General features: G+C 53.9%; 6 protein-coding genes across 6 annotated transcripts; 1 reads left to right on the forward strand and 5 right to left on the reverse strand.

Moving 5' to 3' along the window:
• Positions 1 to 417: 417 nt before the first annotated feature.
• NCS54_00136900 (DNA-directed RNA polymerase II subunit RPB1) lies at positions 418 to 5,790 on the reverse strand (the record flags this gene model as incomplete). The annotated part of the gene is made up of 3 exons (XM_053146998.1): positions 418 to 445; positions 508 to 5,372; positions 5,434 to 5,790. 3 exons carry the CDS (start codon positions 5,788 to 5,790, stop codon positions 418 to 420), a joined length of 5,250 nt encoding a protein of 1,749 aa, XP_053002973.1.
• A 998-nt stretch (positions 5,791 to 6,788) lies between these two features.
• Positions 6,789 to 8,234, reverse strand: NCS54_00137000 (Hypothetical protein; the record flags this gene model as incomplete). The annotated part of the gene is made up of 2 exons (XM_053146999.1): positions 6,789 to 7,827; positions 7,876 to 8,234. 2 exons carry the CDS (start codon positions 8,232 to 8,234, stop codon positions 6,789 to 6,791), a joined length of 1,398 nt encoding a protein of 465 aa, XP_053002974.1.
• Positions 8,235 to 8,581: 347 nt separating this feature from the next.
• NCS54_00137100 (TRNA(His) guanylyltransferase) lies at positions 8,582 to 9,798 on the forward strand (the record flags this gene model as incomplete). Its single annotated transcript, XM_053147000.1, has 8 exons — positions 8,582 to 8,595; positions 8,653 to 8,742; positions 8,793 to 8,924; positions 8,976 to 9,020; positions 9,068 to 9,240; positions 9,290 to 9,378; positions 9,426 to 9,530; positions 9,580 to 9,798. 8 exons carry the CDS (start codon positions 8,582 to 8,584, stop codon positions 9,796 to 9,798), a joined length of 867 nt encoding a protein of 288 aa, XP_053002975.1.
• A 111-nt stretch (positions 9,799 to 9,909) lies between these two features.
• On the reverse strand, positions 9,910 to 10,560 carry NCS54_00137200 (Hypothetical protein; the record flags this gene model as incomplete). The annotated part of the gene is made up of 1 exon (XM_053147001.1): positions 9,910 to 10,560. One exon carries the CDS (start codon positions 10,558 to 10,560, stop codon positions 9,910 to 9,912), a length of 651 nt encoding a protein of 216 aa, XP_053002976.1.
• Positions 10,561 to 12,404: 1,844 nt separating this feature from the next.
• Positions 12,405 to 14,819, reverse strand: NCS54_00137300 (Hypothetical protein; the record flags this gene model as incomplete). The annotated part of the gene is made up of 2 exons (XM_053147002.1): positions 12,405 to 13,802; positions 13,851 to 14,819. The coding sequence occupies 2 exons, from the start codon at positions 14,817 to 14,819 to the stop codon at positions 12,405 to 12,407; spliced, it is 2,367 nt and encodes a 788-aa protein (XP_053002977.1).
• A 1,398-nt stretch (positions 14,820 to 16,217) lies between these two features.
• NCS54_00137400 (Hypothetical protein) lies at positions 16,218 to 19,651 on the reverse strand (the record flags this gene model as incomplete). Its single annotated transcript, XM_053147003.1, has 6 exons — positions 16,218 to 16,318; positions 16,373 to 18,735; positions 18,788 to 19,016; positions 19,082 to 19,175; positions 19,222 to 19,367; positions 19,468 to 19,651. 6 exons carry the CDS (start codon positions 19,649 to 19,651, stop codon positions 16,218 to 16,220), a joined length of 3,117 nt encoding a protein of 1,038 aa, XP_053002978.1.
• Positions 19,652 to 20,625: the final 974 nt, after the last annotated feature.

Consider the following 20,625-nt stretch of genomic DNA (forward strand, 5'->3'; position numbering starts at 1 on the left):
CATCACCGCCTGTCTGTCATGCTGCGTCCGCAGTCTTGATTCCAATCTGGATCATCATCCTTATATGTCATTGCCTCTTCCCCCTCCCCTCCAATTCCCTTCCGTCCCCTTCCTTCGCCAACCCAACCCCCCATCGCTATAGTACAAGTCAGCTATTACAATGCCCCGTATCTTATTCTTTTGTTATTTTTTCTCTCCTCCCCCTTGGTTGTTCCTCGAATGCCCATCTGGCCCTTCTCGGAATTCCATCCAGCTTCCTCCGCCCTCGTCGTGGTTTTCTGATTTTTCTTGTATAGTCTGTACCAACTTCTTTTGCGGGTCTATGATGCTGAAAGAAAAACCCCCTGACCAAAGAACCATGCGGGAAAAAAAATGAAATGACAACCTGTGCCACGTTTGCATTATTCAATCAAAAAATTATTCGTTTGACGGCGAGTTGGGAGAACTGCTCCGTCTGTGTTAGCCCATCCTCTCGGCGCTCCTCCCCGGCCAAGCTGATCAACTCACTACTGGTTTCCAGAAGATCCCGGACCAGGTGTACGAGGAGAGAAAGCAGGCGACGTGGGCGAGTAGCTTGGGCTGGTTGGCGACTGCTGCGCACCAGGGCTCCTCTGGTACGGGCTTGTTGGCGAGTAGGCCTCAGGAGACGTGGGAGACCACGTGGGAGATGCCGGTGAGTACGACGGCGAGGTGGTTCCGCCTGCGTGGAGGTTGGGCGACGCTGGGCTGTAGTTGGGGCTTGCCGGCGAGTAGTTGGGAGACGTGGGAGAGTTGAACTGCGCCGGCGATGTGGGCGAGTAGTGTCGAGGCGATGACGGCGAAGCAGGTGAGTAGTTCGGCGACGACGGGCTGTAGTTGGGGCTCGCGGGGCTTGTCGGTCGCACCATGGGCGACGTAGGCGAGAACGACGGCGACGACGGGCTGAAAGAAGGCGACGTGGCATACCGACCCATGCCACCATCCACAAGAGGCGATGTGGGCGAGTAGGCATTGGGTGACGTTGGCGAGTAGCCTCCTCCAGGTCCGAATGGCGACGTTGGCGATGTGGTGAAGGGGCTGGTTCCTCCGCGCATCGCGTACGGGCTCATCGCAGTCGATCCACCAAAGCCGTACTCAGTGTTGCCGAAGCCAGCAGGAGTATCCGATCCAGCACCCTGGATAGGAGAGAAGTTACCAGCTGCCGGCGAGCTGAGACTGAGGTAGCCCGAGTCAGCCATGGGAGAGCCTGTGTCGTATGGCGTCGCGGCTCCCTCGCTTTCTCCTCCCTTGACAGGCATGCCAGGCATCAAGCCCATGCGAGAGTTGTCCGAGATGACAGTCTCGAGCATCTTGGGGTCCAGAAGGACATCAAAGTTGCCTGTGCCCATTGGCGCCATCTGGCCCAGCATGACGTTCTCCGAGATACCACGGCAGTCATCCAGCTCGCCTGACGCCGCAGCCTCAAGCAGAATCTCGACCGTCTCCTCGAAGGAACAACGCATCAGAGCACCAGTGTCAGCGCGGTTGATGCCGTGTCGGGTGACAGCCGAGATGGAACCTCTGTACGTCATGACATCTGTCAGTAGCGCAATGTGACGATGGTTGACGTAGGAACCGTCGAAAGCCAACACGTTGGTCAACTCCTTCACCAGCGCGGAACGAGCAGCCTCGATACCAAACACCTCAACCACTTGCCACAGGTCGTTGGTGTATGTCCGGGTCGCATCAACGCCGTCAACTGCCAGCACATCACGCAGCGCCGAACCACTCGTATCCAGGTACCACTGAGTGCATCGTGGGTCGTCCTTGATGGCAAGCAGTGCTCCATCGGGGCTCTCGACGAGTCTGGTTCCCTTGGTAAGGAAAGCACGCTCAACGCCGTTGACGCCACGAAGAGTAAGCGTATCCAGAAGATGCGCCTCCAGTCGCTTCAGCATGACATCGTCCTCCATTCGGCTATCGCCATCTTCGTCCTTGTCGCCAGCAGAGACAGTTCGGATGCGGATCACCTGCTCGTCGGCGTTGTTGTCACTGAAGATGACGGCCAGATCAGTGGGGTACTCCTCCTTGATGCGCTGAGCGACGTCGTCGATCCTGATCTCTTTATCGAGCAGCTTCTGTCGATCAAGCGTGATACGCAGAAGCCATCGCGACTGTTGGTCGATGCTGACCTGCGTGTCATCGGGAATCATGAAGTAAGACTCGACCATATCCATATCTTCAGGAATGTTGGTTGACTGGATATCGGGGTCGTAGTAGATCTCGGTAACCGCTGTCACAGAGCGAAGGTTGGTATATTCAACCATACTTCGGAGCTTCTTGGCCTGTTCCTGTCGAGCAAGCGGTGTGTTGAGATACACAGCCATGCTAGGCGTCTTGATGTTCTTGGCCAGGTTGAGAATTTCCTTGAGACGGGGCACACCCAGGGTGACGTTCTTGGAAGACACACCAGCGAAATGGAATGTGTTCAGTGTCATCTGAGTAGCAGGCTCACCAATAGACTGAGCAGCCAAAACACCAACCATTTCACCAGGGCTGACAAATGCCCGATCCCATCGGTTCTGAAGCTCGCCGATAACATGGTCGAATGCGAGCTTGTTCAGGCGATGCTCCTTGACCACTTCCTTGAATGCCAGACGAGAGCGCAGCAGGCCCTTGAAGAGAATGGTGGCATTCGCATCTGCCTCTTGAGAGATGGGGTCGGTACCGCGAACAATCTTCATGTTGTCGAGCATGTTTTGCACGGCAGGGATGACGTCAGAAGGTCGCAGGTTGCTGCGATCGTTGGCCTTGACGTTGAACACACGCTTGGCCGATTCGATGATTCGAGTAATGTTGAGCGGCAGCTGCATCATTTCCTCGTTCATCTTCGCTTTGTTGATCTGTCGGATCACCTGACGGTCCTTGAGCAAAGCCTCCCACTCGGTATCGAGAAGGGCCATCGAAGGCCTATCGCCAGTCAACTCGTTACCGAATTCGTAGTCTTGCTTGAACCACTCGGGAGGGTTGGCAAGATCCAGCCGGTACTTGGCCTTGAAGGCAGCATTGGACATGTTGAGGATCCCCAGCTTCTGCTTCTCGATGCACATAGCATCCAGACCATCTTCGCCGTAAAGGAACTGCACAACATCGCCCAGTGAGTTTCGGACGGTTCCATCGTAGCGCGCAGACAGGTCTTCCAGGGCCTTGACCAGTCGTCGCTGAATATAACCTGTCTCGGCAGTCTTGACCGCAGTATCGATGAGACCTTCTCGACCAGCCATGGCGTGGAAGAAAAACTCAGAAGGAGTCAGACCACGAAGGTACGAGTTCTCAACGAAGCCACGGGCCTCGGGCGAGTAATCATCCTTGGTGAAATGGGGCAGTGTGCGATACTTGAATCCGAAGGGAATACGCTTGCCTTCGACAATCTGTTGGCCCACAAGCGCAGTCATCTGTGAGATGTTGATGGATGAACCCTTGGAACCTGATGAAGCCATGGTGACGGCGTTGTTCGAATCCTTCAAACTCTTCTGTGTCGTAGTACCGGCCTTGTCACGAGCCTGGTTCAGAGCCATCGAGACCTTGTTTTCGAATGTTGCTCGGACATTCATACCGGGGAGAGCCTCAAGCTCGTTGGCAGTAGCCATGGCGGTGAGGCGAGCGACTTCAGCCTTCTCCTCATCAATGTGCACCTGAACCTTCTCAATGGTTGCCTTGTCAGGAATCGTGTCACCGATACCGATACTGTGACCGTTGTTAAGCAACCAGTATGTCACAACCTGCTGAACACCGTTCAAGAATGCCATGGCACCCTCAGCTCCCAGCTCGTTGTAGCTGATGTGGACAATACCACCAGCAGCCGCACCAACGATCTTCTTGGTGGGAAGACCGTACATGAGTTGACCAGCTTGAATTAGAATGCCCTCATCCTTGAGGGGGGCATCCTCCTTCTTGTCGTTGCCGTTGTGGAGGGTCACTTCCTTGGGGATGACCATGCTGATGAGCTGCTTGCCAGTCCACCGAGGGCGGGGCTTGAGAATGGCTGGCTGAGGAATGACACCATCCCAGTTAGGAACCCAGAGCATGCTGTTCATGATCTGCTCCTTGGTGAGGAAAGTGTCTCGGCGGCACAGCTTGTAAACTCCAGCAAGCGAGTCCTGGACAATACCCATGAGGGGACCGTTCTTCTGGGGTGAAACAATGTTGAGAGGCACCAGGCAGAGCTCTTTGACTTCGGCGCGTGTCTCTTCGCTCTGAGGAACGTGCAGGTTCATCTCGTCACCATCGAAATCGGCGTTGTAAGGAGAGGTGACAGAGAGGTTCAGACGGAAGGTAGAGTACGGCATGACGCGGACACGATGTCCCATCATGGATTCCTTGTGCAGAGAGGGCTGACGGTTGAAGATAATATAATCACCATCAATCAAATGACGCTCGACCTTCCAGCCGTACTCAAGAGAAATAGCACCTGCGCGGCGGTGGTGCCGCAGATCAATTCGTTGACCATCTGCGCGAATGACGTACTTGGCACCGGGGTGCTCGTTGGGGCCGTTCTCGACATACTGATGCAGCCGACCGATGTTGTAAGGTGTGACAGTTTCGGGGTAGGTGAGAGTTCGAGCGATGCTGCGAGGAACGCCGACTTCGTGAAGTGAAAGGTTGGCATCACCAGTGATGACAGTACGTGCTGAAAAGTCGACACGCTTACCCATCAGGTTACCTCGCAGACGACCTTCCTTGCCCTTTAGACGTGCTCGGATGGCTTTGACGGGACGTCCACTCTTCTGCAAAGCGCGAGGCTGTCCAGCAATATCATTGTCCATGTAGGTGGCAACGTGATACTGCAGCAGCTCCTCGAAGTCCCTGGCAATGTGTGCAGGTGATCCTTCACGGATGGCCTGCTTGACATTTCCATTGGCGCGGATGATATCACCCAGCTTGTACGTCAAATCATCTTCGTTGCGCATGCCAGTGCCGGTTCCGTCCATGGAGATACTGGGTCGGACTGGAGGCGGGGGCACAGGAAGAACGGTGAGGACCATCCACTCGGGGCGGGCGTAGTCCGAGTTGAGACCCATGTCCCGAAGGTCTTCCTCGGTGATTCGCCTCAAGATGTTGTGAGCCATCTCGGGAGTGATGGGCGTTGTCTCTCGTCGCTTGCCTCCTCCCTCCTCCACAACATCGAAAGCGGCCTTGAGCTGCAGAGCGGCCTGTCGGACGTTGGGCTGCACGTTGCCGCAACCGCCATGGCCTTCCACAGGACCCATCTTCATGCCTGGGGCGAATTCCTCATCCTTCTGCTTTGGTTCGTCGTTGTCACATCTTCTCTTCTTTTTACAGACTTCCCAGACGCGACTGAAGCGAACTTTGGGATCTCGAGTAGCGATAGCTGCGGCGAACTCGGGATCTCTCTGAGAGGACGAGGTTAGCATCAAAGGGTTAAAGAGCAGAGCTTCATGTAGTGAGACCAACAGTATCGGCTAACACTTTGCTACAGTTGTGGCAGACAATCTCCAGAATCTTCTTCACCTTCTTGATGAAGCCGGGGTGGTAGACGGGTTTCGCGAGTTCGATATGGCCGAAATGACCAGGGCACTCGCCCATAGCTTGAGTGCAGGTCTTGCATCGGAATTGTCGGTCGATGGATCCAAGGAGCGGGTCATTAAGGCCACCGTCGCGGGGCTTGGTCTTGTTCTCCTCCATGGTCTCGGGGTAGAGGATGTGGCAGACACTCATGTTCTTGATCTCCTCGGGGGACATCAGTCCGAACTGAATCTCTTCCACTGTCTTGAGCGGAGCGCTCGAGTGGGTGAAGATGAGGTTCGCCATGGTGGCGACTGGCGGTGGCCCTGACGTGAACGGAAAAGGAGCGTGAAGCGAGAGCGGAGGTCAGAACGCGCGCCAGAGGGCAAAGGAACGCGAAAAAAAGTCGAAGAAAACAGGAGAAAACTGCGACAGGGCAAGTATTGTACCGCGCAAGGTCGCAAAATCGATGGCAGAAGCCTTCAGATACGATTGCTGGATGGCGCTGAGCAGCAACGCCTGTCCTGGCCGACGGCCCAGGAGAACCTCAGGCTGGTCTCCCCCGTCGCCGCCACCTCGAAAGTCGCAAGGGATCGAAAAATCGCGGTCGGCGATGTCGTCGGTCGGTCGTGATCGGTCGGGAAGCTTCTTCGATGCGATGCGCGCGATGCCCGACGCGCGCTGTGATGAAGTTGTGCGATGGGCAAAAGTTTGTCGTGGATGAAGCGAGAAGGTCGGGGGAAGCCTGAAAGATTCTGGACTTGAGGCGGCTGGCGGACGAGCGATGGCGCTAAGCCATTTTAAGACGTTTGAGCTTTGTCGGTGTTGCCTGAGGCTTGGGAGAGGCTAAGTACCTCTACATTGGTGCACGCTCTTTCATGCTGACTAAATTGCGGTGGAGACAGCTGCAACGCGTTTTAATGAGCCAGTCGCGCTGATTTTTTCGGTTCATCAGACGGTGCACCCGCTGGCCAAGTAGCTCTACTTTTATTGTTCCATAATCACCCTCCTCTGACGTTGCACCGGTGACTCAGCTCCGGCTCAATGCCTTCCAATCAATTCATGCGTGTTCAGCAACGTCGCGTAGCCATAGGCAGCAGATGTTCAAGATTCGATTGCGCCGCAAAGCGACGTCCTTTAGAGTCAAATTCATGTCAGGACCGGCAATGCCTCGCTCTCATGAAGTCGGTGACTTTTGCGCCATGCAGCTCTAGCTTTATCGCAATGCGACAAAGGCCACCCTGGCTCTTTGTCGCGTCCAACTCTCCCCGCTCCAGATCCTTTGTCCAACGCCGTCGCCGCATTCAGCGCTTTCGGCTTCTAGAGGCCTTGGTTGCTGTCTTCTTCGCAGGTACCTTTTCATCCAAATCGCTCTGACCCTCTCCAGGACTCCTACGTCTCATGGTGCCGGTCGACACGGCGATAAATTCATCCTCGCTGTCGCTCTCGCCCAGGTTGAACAGGATGGGCATGCGAAAGCTCTCTCCTTCGTCCAGGGCCTTGGATCGATCCAATGTCAAGACGTCAACCTCCTCGTCCTCGGCATCGAGCCGCCGTCGATGGATTTCCTCTTGTGCATAAATATCGAACTCGTCCTCCCGCTCGATGTACTCGACATTTTCCTCCACCTCTGCAAAGTCTGGCGCCAGCGCAGACCACTTCTGTGGGCTGATTACAGACCATATATATATCCGGCCTGTCTCCAAGCCGCATGCGGCCAAGAGAGCGCGAGTCGGGTGCCACTCGATAACGCCCTGTTCTTCTTTCGGGTCCTTCAGCATACAAACCAGACTGCCGTGATTGCGTTCCCAGACGTAGAGCTCGTGGTTGTTATACGTCGAGGCTGCCACGTATTCTCCGGTTGCACTGAAAGTGACGTGGTTCCATGACAGCTTGTTGACAACGTCTTGAAATTTGTGCTCCAGGGGAATCTGTAATGTATCAAGATCCAGGTTTTCGACCGACAGATTAGGGACTCGAAATGTCCGGATAATTCGATCTTGCGAGTTGACCAGCAGCTCGCGGCCCGATCCTGTCATCCGCATCGTAGTAATAGCTCCCGAGCATATCTTTGCGGAGAATATAATCTCGTAGGACTTGGCGTCAATGATGTTCAGTTTTCCTTTGTTCGTTCCGGCGAGGATGTGGTCTCCAGTAATGCTCCAGATGGCGCATGTGGTCATTTGCTTGGCATCCTCCTTTGCTTGCTTCTCTCTGAGAGCTGCGTCGCCGTCGGTATTCGATCGCTTTGGGGCAGAAGGGAGGATGTGTTTGATGTCGACGGGCTCGGAAACATCGACAAGGACGGGCTGCTCCTCAAAGAGCGCTGCCACGAATTGCAAGCTGTCGCATGTCAGCAATCGCACGTACCTCGATTCAAGGCGCACTTACTGATTCCATGGATGAAGCTCGGCCATGTACGCGGGCGCGCGGAAGCGAACCTCGCGCAGTCTCTTGCCATCTTGGAGATCCCAAAGGATTGCCTTCCATCCTTGACAGGTTGTGAGGAGGTATTGGCCACACCTTGACCAACTAAGAAACGTGATGCTCTTATTATGACCTCTCAGCTTCCTCGCGACACCCATAGTTTCGAGGTCCCAGACTACCACGGTGCCATCGACTCGACCGGAAGCAAGGTAATCGCCCTTGCGGTTGAAGCGCAGAGTAGTCGCATGTCCAGAGCGGATTGTATTGGTGATGTTTTCGGGGTAATCTTGAAGAAGATAGTCGTCAGATAGCAGGAGATTCATGATGAGGCGACGATGGGCCTGGGCGTCAAAGGGTAGCTGTTGAATTAAGCTTGTCGCGTTCCATGGAGGGGGAGGTTAAGTTGCGAGCGTCTCCAAAAATCGGCTTCAGCCGCGTTGGAGGCAGGTCCAGATCTGCAAGGCTACGGCTGCCCCAGGGCCCACTCTTGGGCCGACACGCCCTGGTGTGCAAGGAACAGCGACCTCTGTACCTTCGCCACACGGCCTGAGCTGCACTAACAATTCTCACAAAGCCCCTCTGATTCACAAACGCCAGACACCATCAAGTGTGAGACTCTTCGCCAACCCTCGTTTACCTGCACTGGACTCCGGCCCAGAGGCTCGCAAAGATGGCAAACTCCAAGTGAGTTTTGAGCCTGTATATTTTTCCAAGTGTTTCCTGTATCTAATGCCTTGCAAGATTCGAGTACGTCCGTACTTTTGAGACGACGGATGCTCTACTGCCCAACACATGGATAGTGGTTCGAGTAGACGGGAGAGGGTTCACAAAGTATACTCCACATGACTCCCGATACCTATTACATTACTCATGATGAAAAGGATGTGTGCCAAGTATGGTTTTGAAAAGCCAAATGACCGAAGAGCCTTGGATCTCATGAACACGGCAGCCAAGGCGGTTGTGACTGACCTGCCCGAAATCACCATCGCCTACGGTGTCAGTGACGAATACAGGTTCATTCCCACGAATCTCTCTTATCCTTTCCCTGCTAACAATTTTGACAGCTTTGTTTTTCACAAGGCATGCACTCTGTTTGAGAGGAGAGCCAGGTACATGGTTTGCTGACACTTACAGACCTAGCTAACATCCGTCTTAGCAAACTTGTTAGCACTGTTGTCTCTACCTTCACGGCCAACTACGTCTTTTCGTGGTCGACCCATTTCCCGGATACCCCTCTATCATCACCGCTTCCAACCTTTGATGGCCGGGCCGTTTGTTACCCCAGTGTTCAGAATCTCCGGGATTATATGAGCTGGCGGCAAGTAGACTGTGAGTACTCAACCGCCATTACACAGTTGACATGGCTCTAACAAAGTAGGCCACATCAACAACCTATACAACACAACATTCTGGTCTCTAATTCAACTTGGAGGCTTGGATAACAAAGAGGCTGAGAGGACACTTGCTGTAAGTGAATTGCCCCTGAATGGTGAACGCACTCACATCCTCCACAGGGCACCCTGGCGGCCGACAAGAACGAGATCCTCTTCTCACGGTTCTCGATCAACTACAACAATGAGCCCGAGATTTTCAAGAAGGGCAGCGTCATCTTCCGTGACGTAAGTTTGGGAACTACGTCTCAGGGGCAATGCTAACTTCTCTCTACAGTACGAGCTGGTCGATCCCAACTCGCACAACATCACGCAAACCATCGACGCTCAGGCAGAGCCGGTTCAACAGTCCAAGTCCCAAAAGGAGAAGGACAAGAAGAGCCGGGCCAAGGCGCGTGTCGTCGTGGAGCACCTCGACATCATCAAGGACGACTTTTGGGATCGAAGACCCTGGCTCCTTTCCAACAAGCCAGGCAAGATTCCAAAGGAGACGTAAAATATACATCTATAGGGGTATCATCCAAAAAAAACCTTTGATCGACCTAAACTCCGCAAAGATGCTTTCGCTGTGTATATGTTGCCAAACTCCAAATCTCCATGTGCCCTTTTATTTCGCAGCCTCCTTCGCTCTTTGTCTCCTCTTTTCCTCTTTCCTGGCTCGTCGTCGGCGTTTCTCTTCGTCGGCGTCGCTCGAGTCTGCCGATGACTTGGCTGACCGTGATGACTTTCTCGACTTGGATTTGCGCTCTCGGCGAGCGGCCTTCTCCAGGGCGCGCTCCTCCTTGCGCTTTCGCTTGGCTTCCTTTCGCGCCCTTCTCTCCTCCTTTGTTTCTTTTCGAGGCTTGTTGCCATTGACCTTCTCGGTGTCTTGTTGGTCGCTAGTATCGTCCGAGGAGGAATCTGTGCTCGAGTCCTTGATCTCAAGCTTGTCTATGGTGCCCTCAAGGAATCCTCCTCGTACAAAGGACGAGTAGACCGAGTATTTGCCAAGGTTCTTGTCGATAACGTTGAGCTTGCCCGTCGTGATTGTCTGAACAACCTTTCCCTTCTTTGAGGTGTCGAGGCCCTTAAGCTGCTCATCGAATGCATTCATCCACCATTGATCGCTTGTGAAGTGTTGTTTTTGACCCAATCCTTGCGTATTGTCTTTGCGATTGAGCAGTAGGGGTTTCGCGAGTCCGATCGAGTCGTCGGTTTTATGGAGGGAGTGACCAGTTCCTCGCCACCCCTGGGAGGAGAGGAGCGCATGGGCGTTCATCGTGACGGTTTCGATGCGGTTGAAGATTGCGACGAGTTGTCAGGTGGTGTCGACCTCGACGTTCACAGGAAATGGACTGAACAAAAGCTGGATGGCTAAAGAAACTCAACTTTCGAGGGTCCCAGACCAGGAATTTTTTTAGCGGGGCTGGGATCTTATCGTGCAGGTTGGCTTATCGGCGTGTCACGATGGATTATGCTACCCTGAAGCTTCCAAGGGACGCGGATTGAGAAACGAACTGAGCAGCTCTGTGACCACATGCAGGGAGGGCACTGCGATATATAAAAGAAAAAAAAAGGGGGGGGTAGGAACGATAAATTTGAAAGTCATTTGTTTCATGATAAAGCAAGTATTTGTTCCAACCTAAGGCAAATATTATTCCCCGTGGCCCTTAACCCTCAACTCATTATCATTCACAACCATGATGCCCAGCTTCTCGTTAACCTGAGCTTTTGCCATCCCTCCTACCAAAAACAATCCCCTCATGGCATCTACCCTCCCTTTTATCCCCGATGACTCGTGAAGGCCTCAACCTACTTGGGCCCCTTGCTTCCAGCCGTCGAGGTCGCCTTGGAGGTTGTCTTTCCTTGAATTCTATCGGACAGGGCTAGACAGGCGTTTGCAGTCGCATTTTCGAATTTGACCTGGCGTTCGGAAATGTCGTTCTGAGCGGCTTTGATCTTGCTAAATCTCTGCTCAAGCTTCTTCTCAAGATTCTGCTCAAACTGCTGAAGCTTTTTGTTCAGGATGCCAAGCAATGTGTTGCGCAATTCATTGCGCGCAACCTCGGTCAAGATTCCGGGCAATTGGTCGGCCAATTGCTTGTCGATTCCATCGCCTATGGCCTCGTTCAAGATTTCGGGCAAGTGGTCGGGCAATTGGTCGGGCAACTGCTTGCAGACTTCGTTGCTGACGGCTCCAGACAGCCCTGAAACCTTGAATTGCAATCTACCGTTTGTATTGGCACGCTTTGCTGGAGGAGGAGTCGTGGCTGGGGTTGGGTCAGCAGGCCGTTTTGCTGCTTCATTCGCGTCGCGCTTTGCCCCTCGCTCCTCGAACTCCTTAAGCATCTCCACGAAATCCCTGGTCTCCTGGACATCTTCGGGGTCGCTGCTCTTGGCTTTCTGGGCGTCGTTCGCTGATTCCCCAGACTTGACAGCTGGGCCCACCGACCCTCCTTTCTTTGATCCGACCATGGTGATAGGCCGAATGAGGTGTTGTGATCTGGTAAGAAAGGCGGTAGGATAAGGAGGTCGATAGTGTTGAGTGATGCGACAGTCGTTGGTAAGGACGTGGGGATAACCTCAAATCAAATGACTCCAGAGAGAGATGACAGGTGCTGCCTAGAATAAGTTGGAATCGCGAGTTATGATGCGGAAATGTGTGGGATGGGATGGTCGGAATGCAATACCTGGCAGAGCTCTTCAGGAGGAAGAGGTTGTGAAGGAGAAGAAGGTGTTGAGATGAAGAAGAGGTTGAGGAACGAGTTTATATATTGGTGATTTGTGGGAGTCAGTGATTCACAGCCTCAGGGTTGTCAGTGATTCAGAGCCTCGGCGTTCGTTTGTTCCTGCTAGCCTTCCCCTCTTCCTTGGAAGTGGAGATGGATGTGGAGGGGAAGAAGTTGTTGAGAGGAAGAAGTTGCGGGAACGGGTTTTTATATTGCTATGGTGTGTGAGTGAGTGATTCATGGACTCACGATATCAGTGGGATATGGAAGATGTTGAAAAGGGGTGAGTTTATGCTTCCTAGACTGAAACTAAAAGATTCCTCGATGCCCTACCCCTATTCGTATTTGTCCATCCAGTTGGTCCAACTCTCTCAGTTTATCATCATCTGACTGCTTATTTCGAACTCCCATCTGTATCGTAGTTAACCATGACGATGCCCCCGAACTCTTCGTCGTCGCTCTTGTTTGACTCTGGTGTCCAGGGTCGATCTTGCTTCCATGCCCATGATGATAGATTTTCGTCTGTAGGCTCTGTCGGGCGTCTTGGCAGGGGAGGATTAGCTTCCCTTTCAGTCTCGGTTGGGCGACGAGGCAGACTGGGTGCTGTCTCCTGCTTTGGCTTTTCTTCGTTGGCCGTAGGACGTCGAGGGAGCTTCGGCGTGGGCTCCTCGTCGTTATGATTGGTTGGACGCCGAGGAAGAGGGGGGTTTTCAGGCCCAGAGTCCTTGGACTGCTTGTCCGGGACTGGAGGCTGTGAGGGAGACACAAGGCCGGGCGGGGAGATGTTAAGCCCACGGAGATCACTCGCAATCTCCTCCTGGCGAGGCGACTGAGAACTCTTCCGTTCCTCATATGCCGGCGCTCCATCAAAGTTGAGCAAATCACCCTCGGCCTGGTGGTCCTTCATCTTGATGAGGTCATCCTTCTCGATCTCTGCTGACGCCTTGATGCCCACAAATCCACACTTGCGAAGAATCTCACCAGTGAGGTCCGGATAGCGCAGGTGACCGCTGACGGACTCGCTCAAGTCAAGATTCTCGATTCCTTCGACATCTGGGATCGCTTGCAAGCCGGCAACTCCCATAGAGAGACTGTGAGCTCGGTAGACAAAACCGAGGATAAGATCGTTCTCAGAGAACACGTTGAAGATCTTTCCGGAGACGACAGTGCGAAGCGTACGCCAGTGACCGGGTGCCGAAGGTGCAGGCGCTCCAATCAGGACAACAGTGTCGACGAGTCCAAAGGCGTGACGCTCGGCAAGGGACTGCAAGCAAGCATGGATAGCCGTGGCACCAAGGGAGTAGCCTACCAGTGTTACAGGCCGCTCGCCTTGAACCTTGTTGATGAGGGCATCCGCAAGGAGCTGGCCAGCCTTGCGAGACCGGTTGTAGGCGTGGTTAAAGGGGTTGTCAACGTTGGAGGCGGCAGCGAGCAGCTGGATAGGCCAAAGGGCGGCAAGAAGAGTTGCGAGGACGGTTCGCTTCAAGATCTCGAGCTTGAGCTTCTTCCAGGCAAATGACTCGACAAGGGTTCGCAGTGCATGCCCGAGGGCGATGAGAGTCTTCATCTCATACCGGAGGGCAAATACCTCGCTATCGTCACTCATGATGCGCCATGGCTTGGTGACATCTTGCTCGGAGTGAAGCCAGCCGTTGATTCCAATAGTGACACGGAGACGACGCTCTTGGTCGTCTTGTGGGATTTCAGCGTTGAAGACTTCGCCCCATTCTTCCTTGAGAGGGATGAAGCGGAAATCTTCGACTTCTTTGGCGTACTTGTCCATCATCTCACCCTAGTCCATAGTTTAGTAGCTATCAAGAGGAAATGCCTGGGGACATACCGTCATCTTGGCACCGTATGCGCCAAATAGAGCGCCAACAAGAGCACCGTTCATCCAAAAGATACCGAGGAAGCTGGCAACACCTCCCAGGCCTACGCCACCCATGATACTGCCGACAGCGCCGGCTACCAAGGGGGCAGCCAGGCCTCCAGTTACACCAATAACTGCCGCACCAGCTACGGAAGCGAGTCCAACCTTCCAGAATCTGTTGAACTTGTTATCCTGTCGGCGCTTGGCTGCTTCAGCCTCGGCAGACATGACCTCTTTCTGCTTATCCCCATTCTTAGAGGACTCAAGAAGGGCCTTGGCGATTTCAATCTCTTCGTTGATGATAAAAGACTGTGAGAGCTCTAGTGAGGAGGCAAGATAGAGTGCCAGAGCTCGTGTGTGAGCCGAATACTTGCCCGTAGACAGAATGAGAAGTAAGATGCATGAAAGAGCTTCCTTTCTATCCTCCGATGGGATAGTTGTCAGTCTCGTCGGGATGGGGTGGTACAGAGCCTGGAGCGAGGTGACATCCTCCAACTTGTCGATCTTGGTCTCTCCGAAACTGATGAGATTCTCGCCTTCTTCAGGTGTGTCGAGCTTCTTTTGCTCCAGTGCCTGCTGGTGCTTGCGTCTCTCTTCCTGGATTTTCTGATCATCCTTGACACGGATAATCTCTTCAAGTTTAGGCATAAACTCCCGTTTCCATTCTGCCAGATGCTTCAGTGCGGCCCTCTGGATGCGTAGGGACTGAGCTGATCTGTTTGGCTGCTGGACGCGCGTCTCGGGATCTTCCTCCCTGGGTGTTGAAGGTCCACTCTCATCACGAGGGGTAGACAGAACAGGGCCCAGCTCATCATCAGCAACGTCGAGCTGAGAGCTCATGAAATCGGTGATTTCATTGACGAGCTTCCAGAGTGCTTGGCGCCGTGCGGGGTTGAGGCTGATGACGATCTGTCGTGGGTCCGAGCATGTTGGGGCCATCGTGATATCGTCTCGTTCCCCAGGAACGGTGGAGATGGTGTTGAAGTAAAGTTACGATGTCAGAGGGAGGGTCTTCTAGCTTGATATCGAACGAGACAGCTGGCTTCGCAACAAACAAGAGTTACGTTGCGAGATCGAGTGGTGACATTCCCTCCAAGCTGTCGCTATTGGTCCGTGGGTGTGCAGGGTGTGTGATCCCTCACTCTCTGCTTAGCGGCGTCGACAGTCCCCTGAAACGCAGGGGCCTAGAACTGAATTGTCGGGTGATGGGAGATATGGACGATGATACTGTGAGGTTCTTGGCCTTCTGCTGTATTGGTTGGACGGGGTTGGGGGGGTTGGAGGGAGTTGCCTGTCCCTTGTCACGTGCGATGTATCAAGATATGTCAGCGGTGGACGAGACGGAGGAACAAGAACAACGTCTTCGGTAATGGAGACGTGGATATCCAGATGTCGCCGAGGGTTGTGGTTTGGGATAAGTCTCGATCGAGTTCTCTTTACGTGTCTTATACGAGCTGTTGGTCCTCGATTAACTCCTACTGGGGCTCTGTCGATCCAACGTCATCGTGCGCAAGCTGCCGTGCCTGGCTGAGATGAGATCAGAAGCATTTGTCAGGGGTTAGGCTGGAGTTTAATCGTTTAGAGATACCATCTAAACGCCTCAAGGCTCGAAACGGAAAGCTACACATTCCAAGTGAAGCCACAACAAGCGAAGCCACAATAAGTGAAGCTAGGCCCGTTGATGATAGGTTTCCCCAACGTCATTGAGAAGAAAGGATGGCATGCGGGCTGTGAAGCATATCTGCCTTGATTAAAACTGTCTAAATATTATAAGAATAATGGCATAAAGAATCAATATTTTAGATCTCATTGATTATTTTATGATATCTTATGAATCAACCTTAGGGGAGGATAAGCTAAGACCTTGGACGGACATTACTTGACGATAACAACGCTCAAGGATATAGACAAGGTGAACACAAAGAAGTAGAGTTTCTTAGAGATTGCTCAGGATGAATAGATATATGAATAAATACAGGACCCTAGGCAGCTTAACAGAGCCTGGTCCGTTTCCTAGTCTTCTTCCTCTCCCCTCTCCTGTAGCTGTCAAGATTCGCATGGCTTTTTTTCTTCTTCCATCTTCTAGTGGTATCATGTGTCAAAAGGAGAACAAGGAAACAAGGGAGACCCAAGAAACATAAAAACAGATTAGCGACGGCTGGTATTAGGCGTGTGCAGGGCGTGCGAAATGTGTCTCGTAGATGTGCCACGTAGCAATGAAAGCTCGGTTCAGATGGTGGCGGACGGTCTCGGAATGTCCATGATAGGAAAGTGTGCTTTACCAAGTCCTAGCACAAAGGGTCAAACAGTTGGTGTATCGTTGCGACATGGTGTTGTTCAGCGGCGGACCGGAGTCGCCTGAGGGCCGGCGGTGCCCTCCATGTTGCCGGTCAATTCGGCGACGCGAGCCTTGATTCGGGCAACGCGGGATTCAATAGCTAAGATGCCGTCAGTCTTATCAACTTCAGCCACACTAACATGTCTTGACTTACTCTCTTCTCCACTTGTATCATCGTCGCCATCAGTGGTCCTGTGAGCAGGGCGGGGTGCCTCGTCGGGTTGACGAGCGGCTCTGTCAGCAGCGTTCTTGCGGATCTGAGCCCATCGATCTTGAACTCCTGGGCCGGCGGTGTTGCTCAGCTTCTCCTCAGGTTGCGCCGCCGAACCGATCTGGGGAGAGTGACGGGGCTCTCGAGCGATGGGCGGAGGCGTCGCGTCATCCTCGTCGTCACTGTCGGGGGCAAAGGCAGGCTGGTCTGCGAGGGGGCCCTGGTTGAACCGAGCATTCTGCACCTCCACAGGGGTCGAGTTGTTGCTAGGAGGCAGCTGAGCCTCCTCCATAGTTGGCTCAACGACCTCGTGGTTCTTCTGGGGTGTATCGACACGCTTCACAGGCTCTTCCATAGGCGTGACAAAGTCGGCGGGTGTGGGGGTCGGCAGCTCAGAGTCATCACCCTGTACAGGAGCGGGCTGGGGAACGGGGGCGTGGGCGACCGCAGGCTCTGGAGTCTCAACACGAGCCGGAGTTGGTTGAGCGTGTGGCTCAGGAGTGGGCTGATCCCGTTGAAGGAGCGCATTCACGTTGGCGCCGGCATTCTCTGGAAGCTTGGAGCTTCGGTTCATGCGGAACAGCTTACGGAAACCGCGGTTCTCCTTGTTCTCCTTCTGCAGCTTCTTCTTCTTGCTCTCAGGGCTTGATGGCGTAGGGGACACCATGTTCTCACGAGAAAAGTCTTGAGGCAACTCGCTCTTGGGAGGAGGGGCGGGGGCAGCCGCTGGTTCTGGATCCGGGAGCTGTGTGATAGGCTCCTGGACCTGCTCCTGAACTGGCTCCGGAGCTGGTACAGGCGCAGGCTCAACTTCGGTGGGCTTGTCGGGCACTGGAAGAGGCTTCCTTACGGTCTCCTTGGGGGCTGGCGCGAATGTCGGAGAGGCAACAGGCGTTGGCACGTCCTTAACGGGCACCTGAGGAGGCTGCTCTTGAGCATGCGAGCCACCATTGGTCTCGGCATCTCCGTTAACTCCCTCGGAGGGAATAGGTGATACAGCCAAGCCGCGACCTGCGTTGCTGTTGGCCATATACACGTCCTTGATCGTTCCCTTGTCGTACTTGGAAACCCACTTCAGTGCTGATGAAGCCTCACCGATGATGGTGGGCTGCAAGGTGAGAACACTATTAGTCTTCTCAGCCATGAGCTCTGCATCAGTTCGGCCACGGCGCTGGTACTGCTGCTGGGCAGCCAGCTTCTTCTCCTGAAGTTCAGCTGCTCGAAGCTGTGCAGCCTTAGCTTGGATCCTAGCATGAGTGTCGGGGCCAATGCTGGCCTTGCTGGCGCTATTTTGGCCAACGTTGTTTTCGAGAGCTTGCTTTCCAGCTGACTTCCGTCGACTAAGACCCTTTCCACGTCGAGTCCAGCTGAAGAAGCCCTTCTTCTCTGCGATGTAGGCACCCTCCTGAGGCTCTGGCGCCGCGCCAGCCACCATCTCCTCCATCACCAGCCAGCGGCCACCGGTGATCTTCGTCTCGACAATTGCGCATCGTCCGAATGCAGACTTTCGCTCGGCAGTCTCCTCAGGGGCGAGACTGGTCATCCAAACCCACCAGAATGCATCGTCCAAGGAAAAGGTGGTGATGCTAGCAAGTTCACCAGGTTCAAGGGAGCGGTCGTGCTCAAGTCTTGGTCGGTGTGACTGCGAGCTTCGTTGTCTCACCGTTTCAAGAGGCGGCAGGACCTTGTCGGGGGGGAGAAGAAGGTTGGATCGAGCGGCCTGGTTTTCGTCGACAAATCCGGAGGACAAGAAGTCGGCCCATGAGGGAGTTGTCGGTCTTCCGAGGCCGTTTCCAGACGCAGGCGTCCTGCGAAGGCCAGGTGGTGGTTGCTTCTGGGCCAAGGCACTTTCGTCGTCATCATCTTCCTCCTCGAGAGGACTAGAGAATCCGATATCCTCAAATCGCGACCAAGATGCATCACGCAGACTGGTCGAGTGCTTTGAGCTTGATACTTGTGACTGGTTGGCGCCAGCAATAGCCTTCAACACTCGACGACACTCATCTGTCAAAGCTTTAATGGGGTCCTCGTACTCGGAAAACTCCTGCAATGCGCGGTCCTCGTCGCGGTACTGGAAGTGGTTGGCCCTCCGCAAAAGGGCAAAAGGAGTCGGAGACACGGTGTCGACGATCATGACAACCTTGTTGGTAGTCGAGCTCATAAGGGCTGGTCGCTGGGGAGGATATTCGGTTTCCTGGAGCAGTTTCTGGAGAGACATGGGGAGCATGGTGATGCCAGTGACATTCTGTTCAGGCGAGAGAGATCGGAGGAAAGCGAAGAACATGTGGCTGGTCGCATCGGCAGCACTGGTTTCAAGTAAGCAATCACGATAAAGCCCAGTTGTTCAAAGTAACGTACCGAAGCCACGCCTCATATCCTCCCTCGAAGCCCTTGGTTGTATCCTTGTGCTCAAAGGCCCACCATGCAGCCATCCGCGACAGCTTTCGGCCACCAAGACCATTGGACTTTCCGTGGGCAGCAATTGCTGCCATGAGGTCGAAGAAGTCAAAGATGATGCGCTGACGGGCGCCATTCTCAACGCTAATCGGGATGAATGTCTTGAAAGAGTCTCGGGCCAGGTTTGAGTCTAGACAAGGGTCAGGTCTGCCGTTTGAAGTTGTCGTTAACGTCATGCCATGCGAAAGCACATACCAATTTCTCCCACTTTGAACAGCTCATACGCATCCCAGCCAACAATGCCCCCCTGAATTCGACTCCAGCACCATTTTGCGACACCAGAAACCACCTGGGGATGTTAGTTTGCGCAATCCTCGTTGTCGTAACCTACGTACCATTGGTTCCGTCATGCGCAACTCCTGGAGCAATTGTTCACCGCGTAGATTCGCATGAGACTCGAAAAAGTGACGGATAAAGGAGCGCACGGCGCTAGGATCGGAGGTCGGTCGGAATGGGAGCAGGAGAAAGGGGTGGTCGAGAGCTGGAGTACAGCATAGCGATTAGCATGTCGTGTACATGGAGGGGCATTACGGGAACGAGGAGTCGCAGGATGCGTATCCCATGTGACAAAAGTAACATACCTCGCGCCTTGAGCTCTTGAGTACAACATCGGATCAGCTCGTGGACCTCCTCGGGCTCGACAGAGGTGCGCGCGTAGGCATCGGTCCATTGTGGTTTGGGCGGCAGCGACGAGGCAAGATCGTTGGCGGCTTTCTTCTTGGACTTGGAGTCCTTTCCCTTGAGGCGAGCGAGGAGGCCAGCCATGACGGGCAACGGCTTAACAGCAGTTGCGAGAGAAGATAGTCAGGCGCGGTGGCGAGGAGATTCCATGCGACAAGAGAATAGGAATGGATGCAAAAGCGACGTCAAGTCGGGACGTGAATAAAGGGGCGGTGATGCTCTGGCTGGGGTGTACCGATGCCAGGTACTGTAGGTAGGAGCTATTCGGTGATAATTTCCCGGTTGAGAGCGGGAAAAGCAAGGCCCCGGTTGCAAAATATGGCCAGGGTCTATCGGCAGTTGGGTCGATTTAACAGTAACTTCTGCTGCACTGGCGATGATCGTGATATGAAATGGTGAAGCTGAATGAGAAGGTAGGAGGAGCCTGCGCGCAAGAGAGACGTGTAAGTCAGGGAAGGTGGGCTCAGGGACGGTTTCTACGCGGGCGTGAGCGGCATATGGGCGTACAAATAAAATTAGGGGACCCTTTTCCCCTCTGACGGATGTTGGAGGTTGATGCAAGACCAGTGAGATTGGCTGGTGCTGGGTATCGAAACGAAACGACGTGCTCAACGGGGGTGAAGGAGAAAAAAAAAAAGGAGGGGCACGAGGCCGGGGATAGAGAAGGATTATGGGAAGAATGGAAAGTGAATCGAAAGAGAGGAAGGGAAAAAAAAATGTGAGTCCAACCAGAAGCAAGATGAGACGAGAAGAGAGAGAGAGAGGGTGACAATGGGATTGGAGACGGGACGGGATTGTGGACAACGGGGGAGGTAGGTGCAGCGTACCTTGTGCTGGGCTGGGCTGGAGCGCGCTTCAGGGGCGACGACGGGGATGCGCGACCAGGTTTATCATGGATGGATGAGTACGTACAGAAGGGAACAGCACTAAGATTGGGATTCGGGCTCTTGAGCTGGGATGACAGGACGGAGAGCATGAAGAAGTCGACAAGGGTGGGTAGGGGCACTTTGGGATGGAGGGAGGGGTGTGTGCTGTGTGTGAGTGTGTTGTGTTTGTGA

Source organism: Fusarium falciforme, chromosome 1 (assembly GCF_026873545.1).
Source record: "Fusarium falciforme chromosome 1, complete sequence".
NCBI classification, from domain to species: domain Eukaryota; kingdom Fungi; phylum Ascomycota; class Sordariomycetes; order Hypocreales; family Nectriaceae; genus Fusarium; species Fusarium falciforme.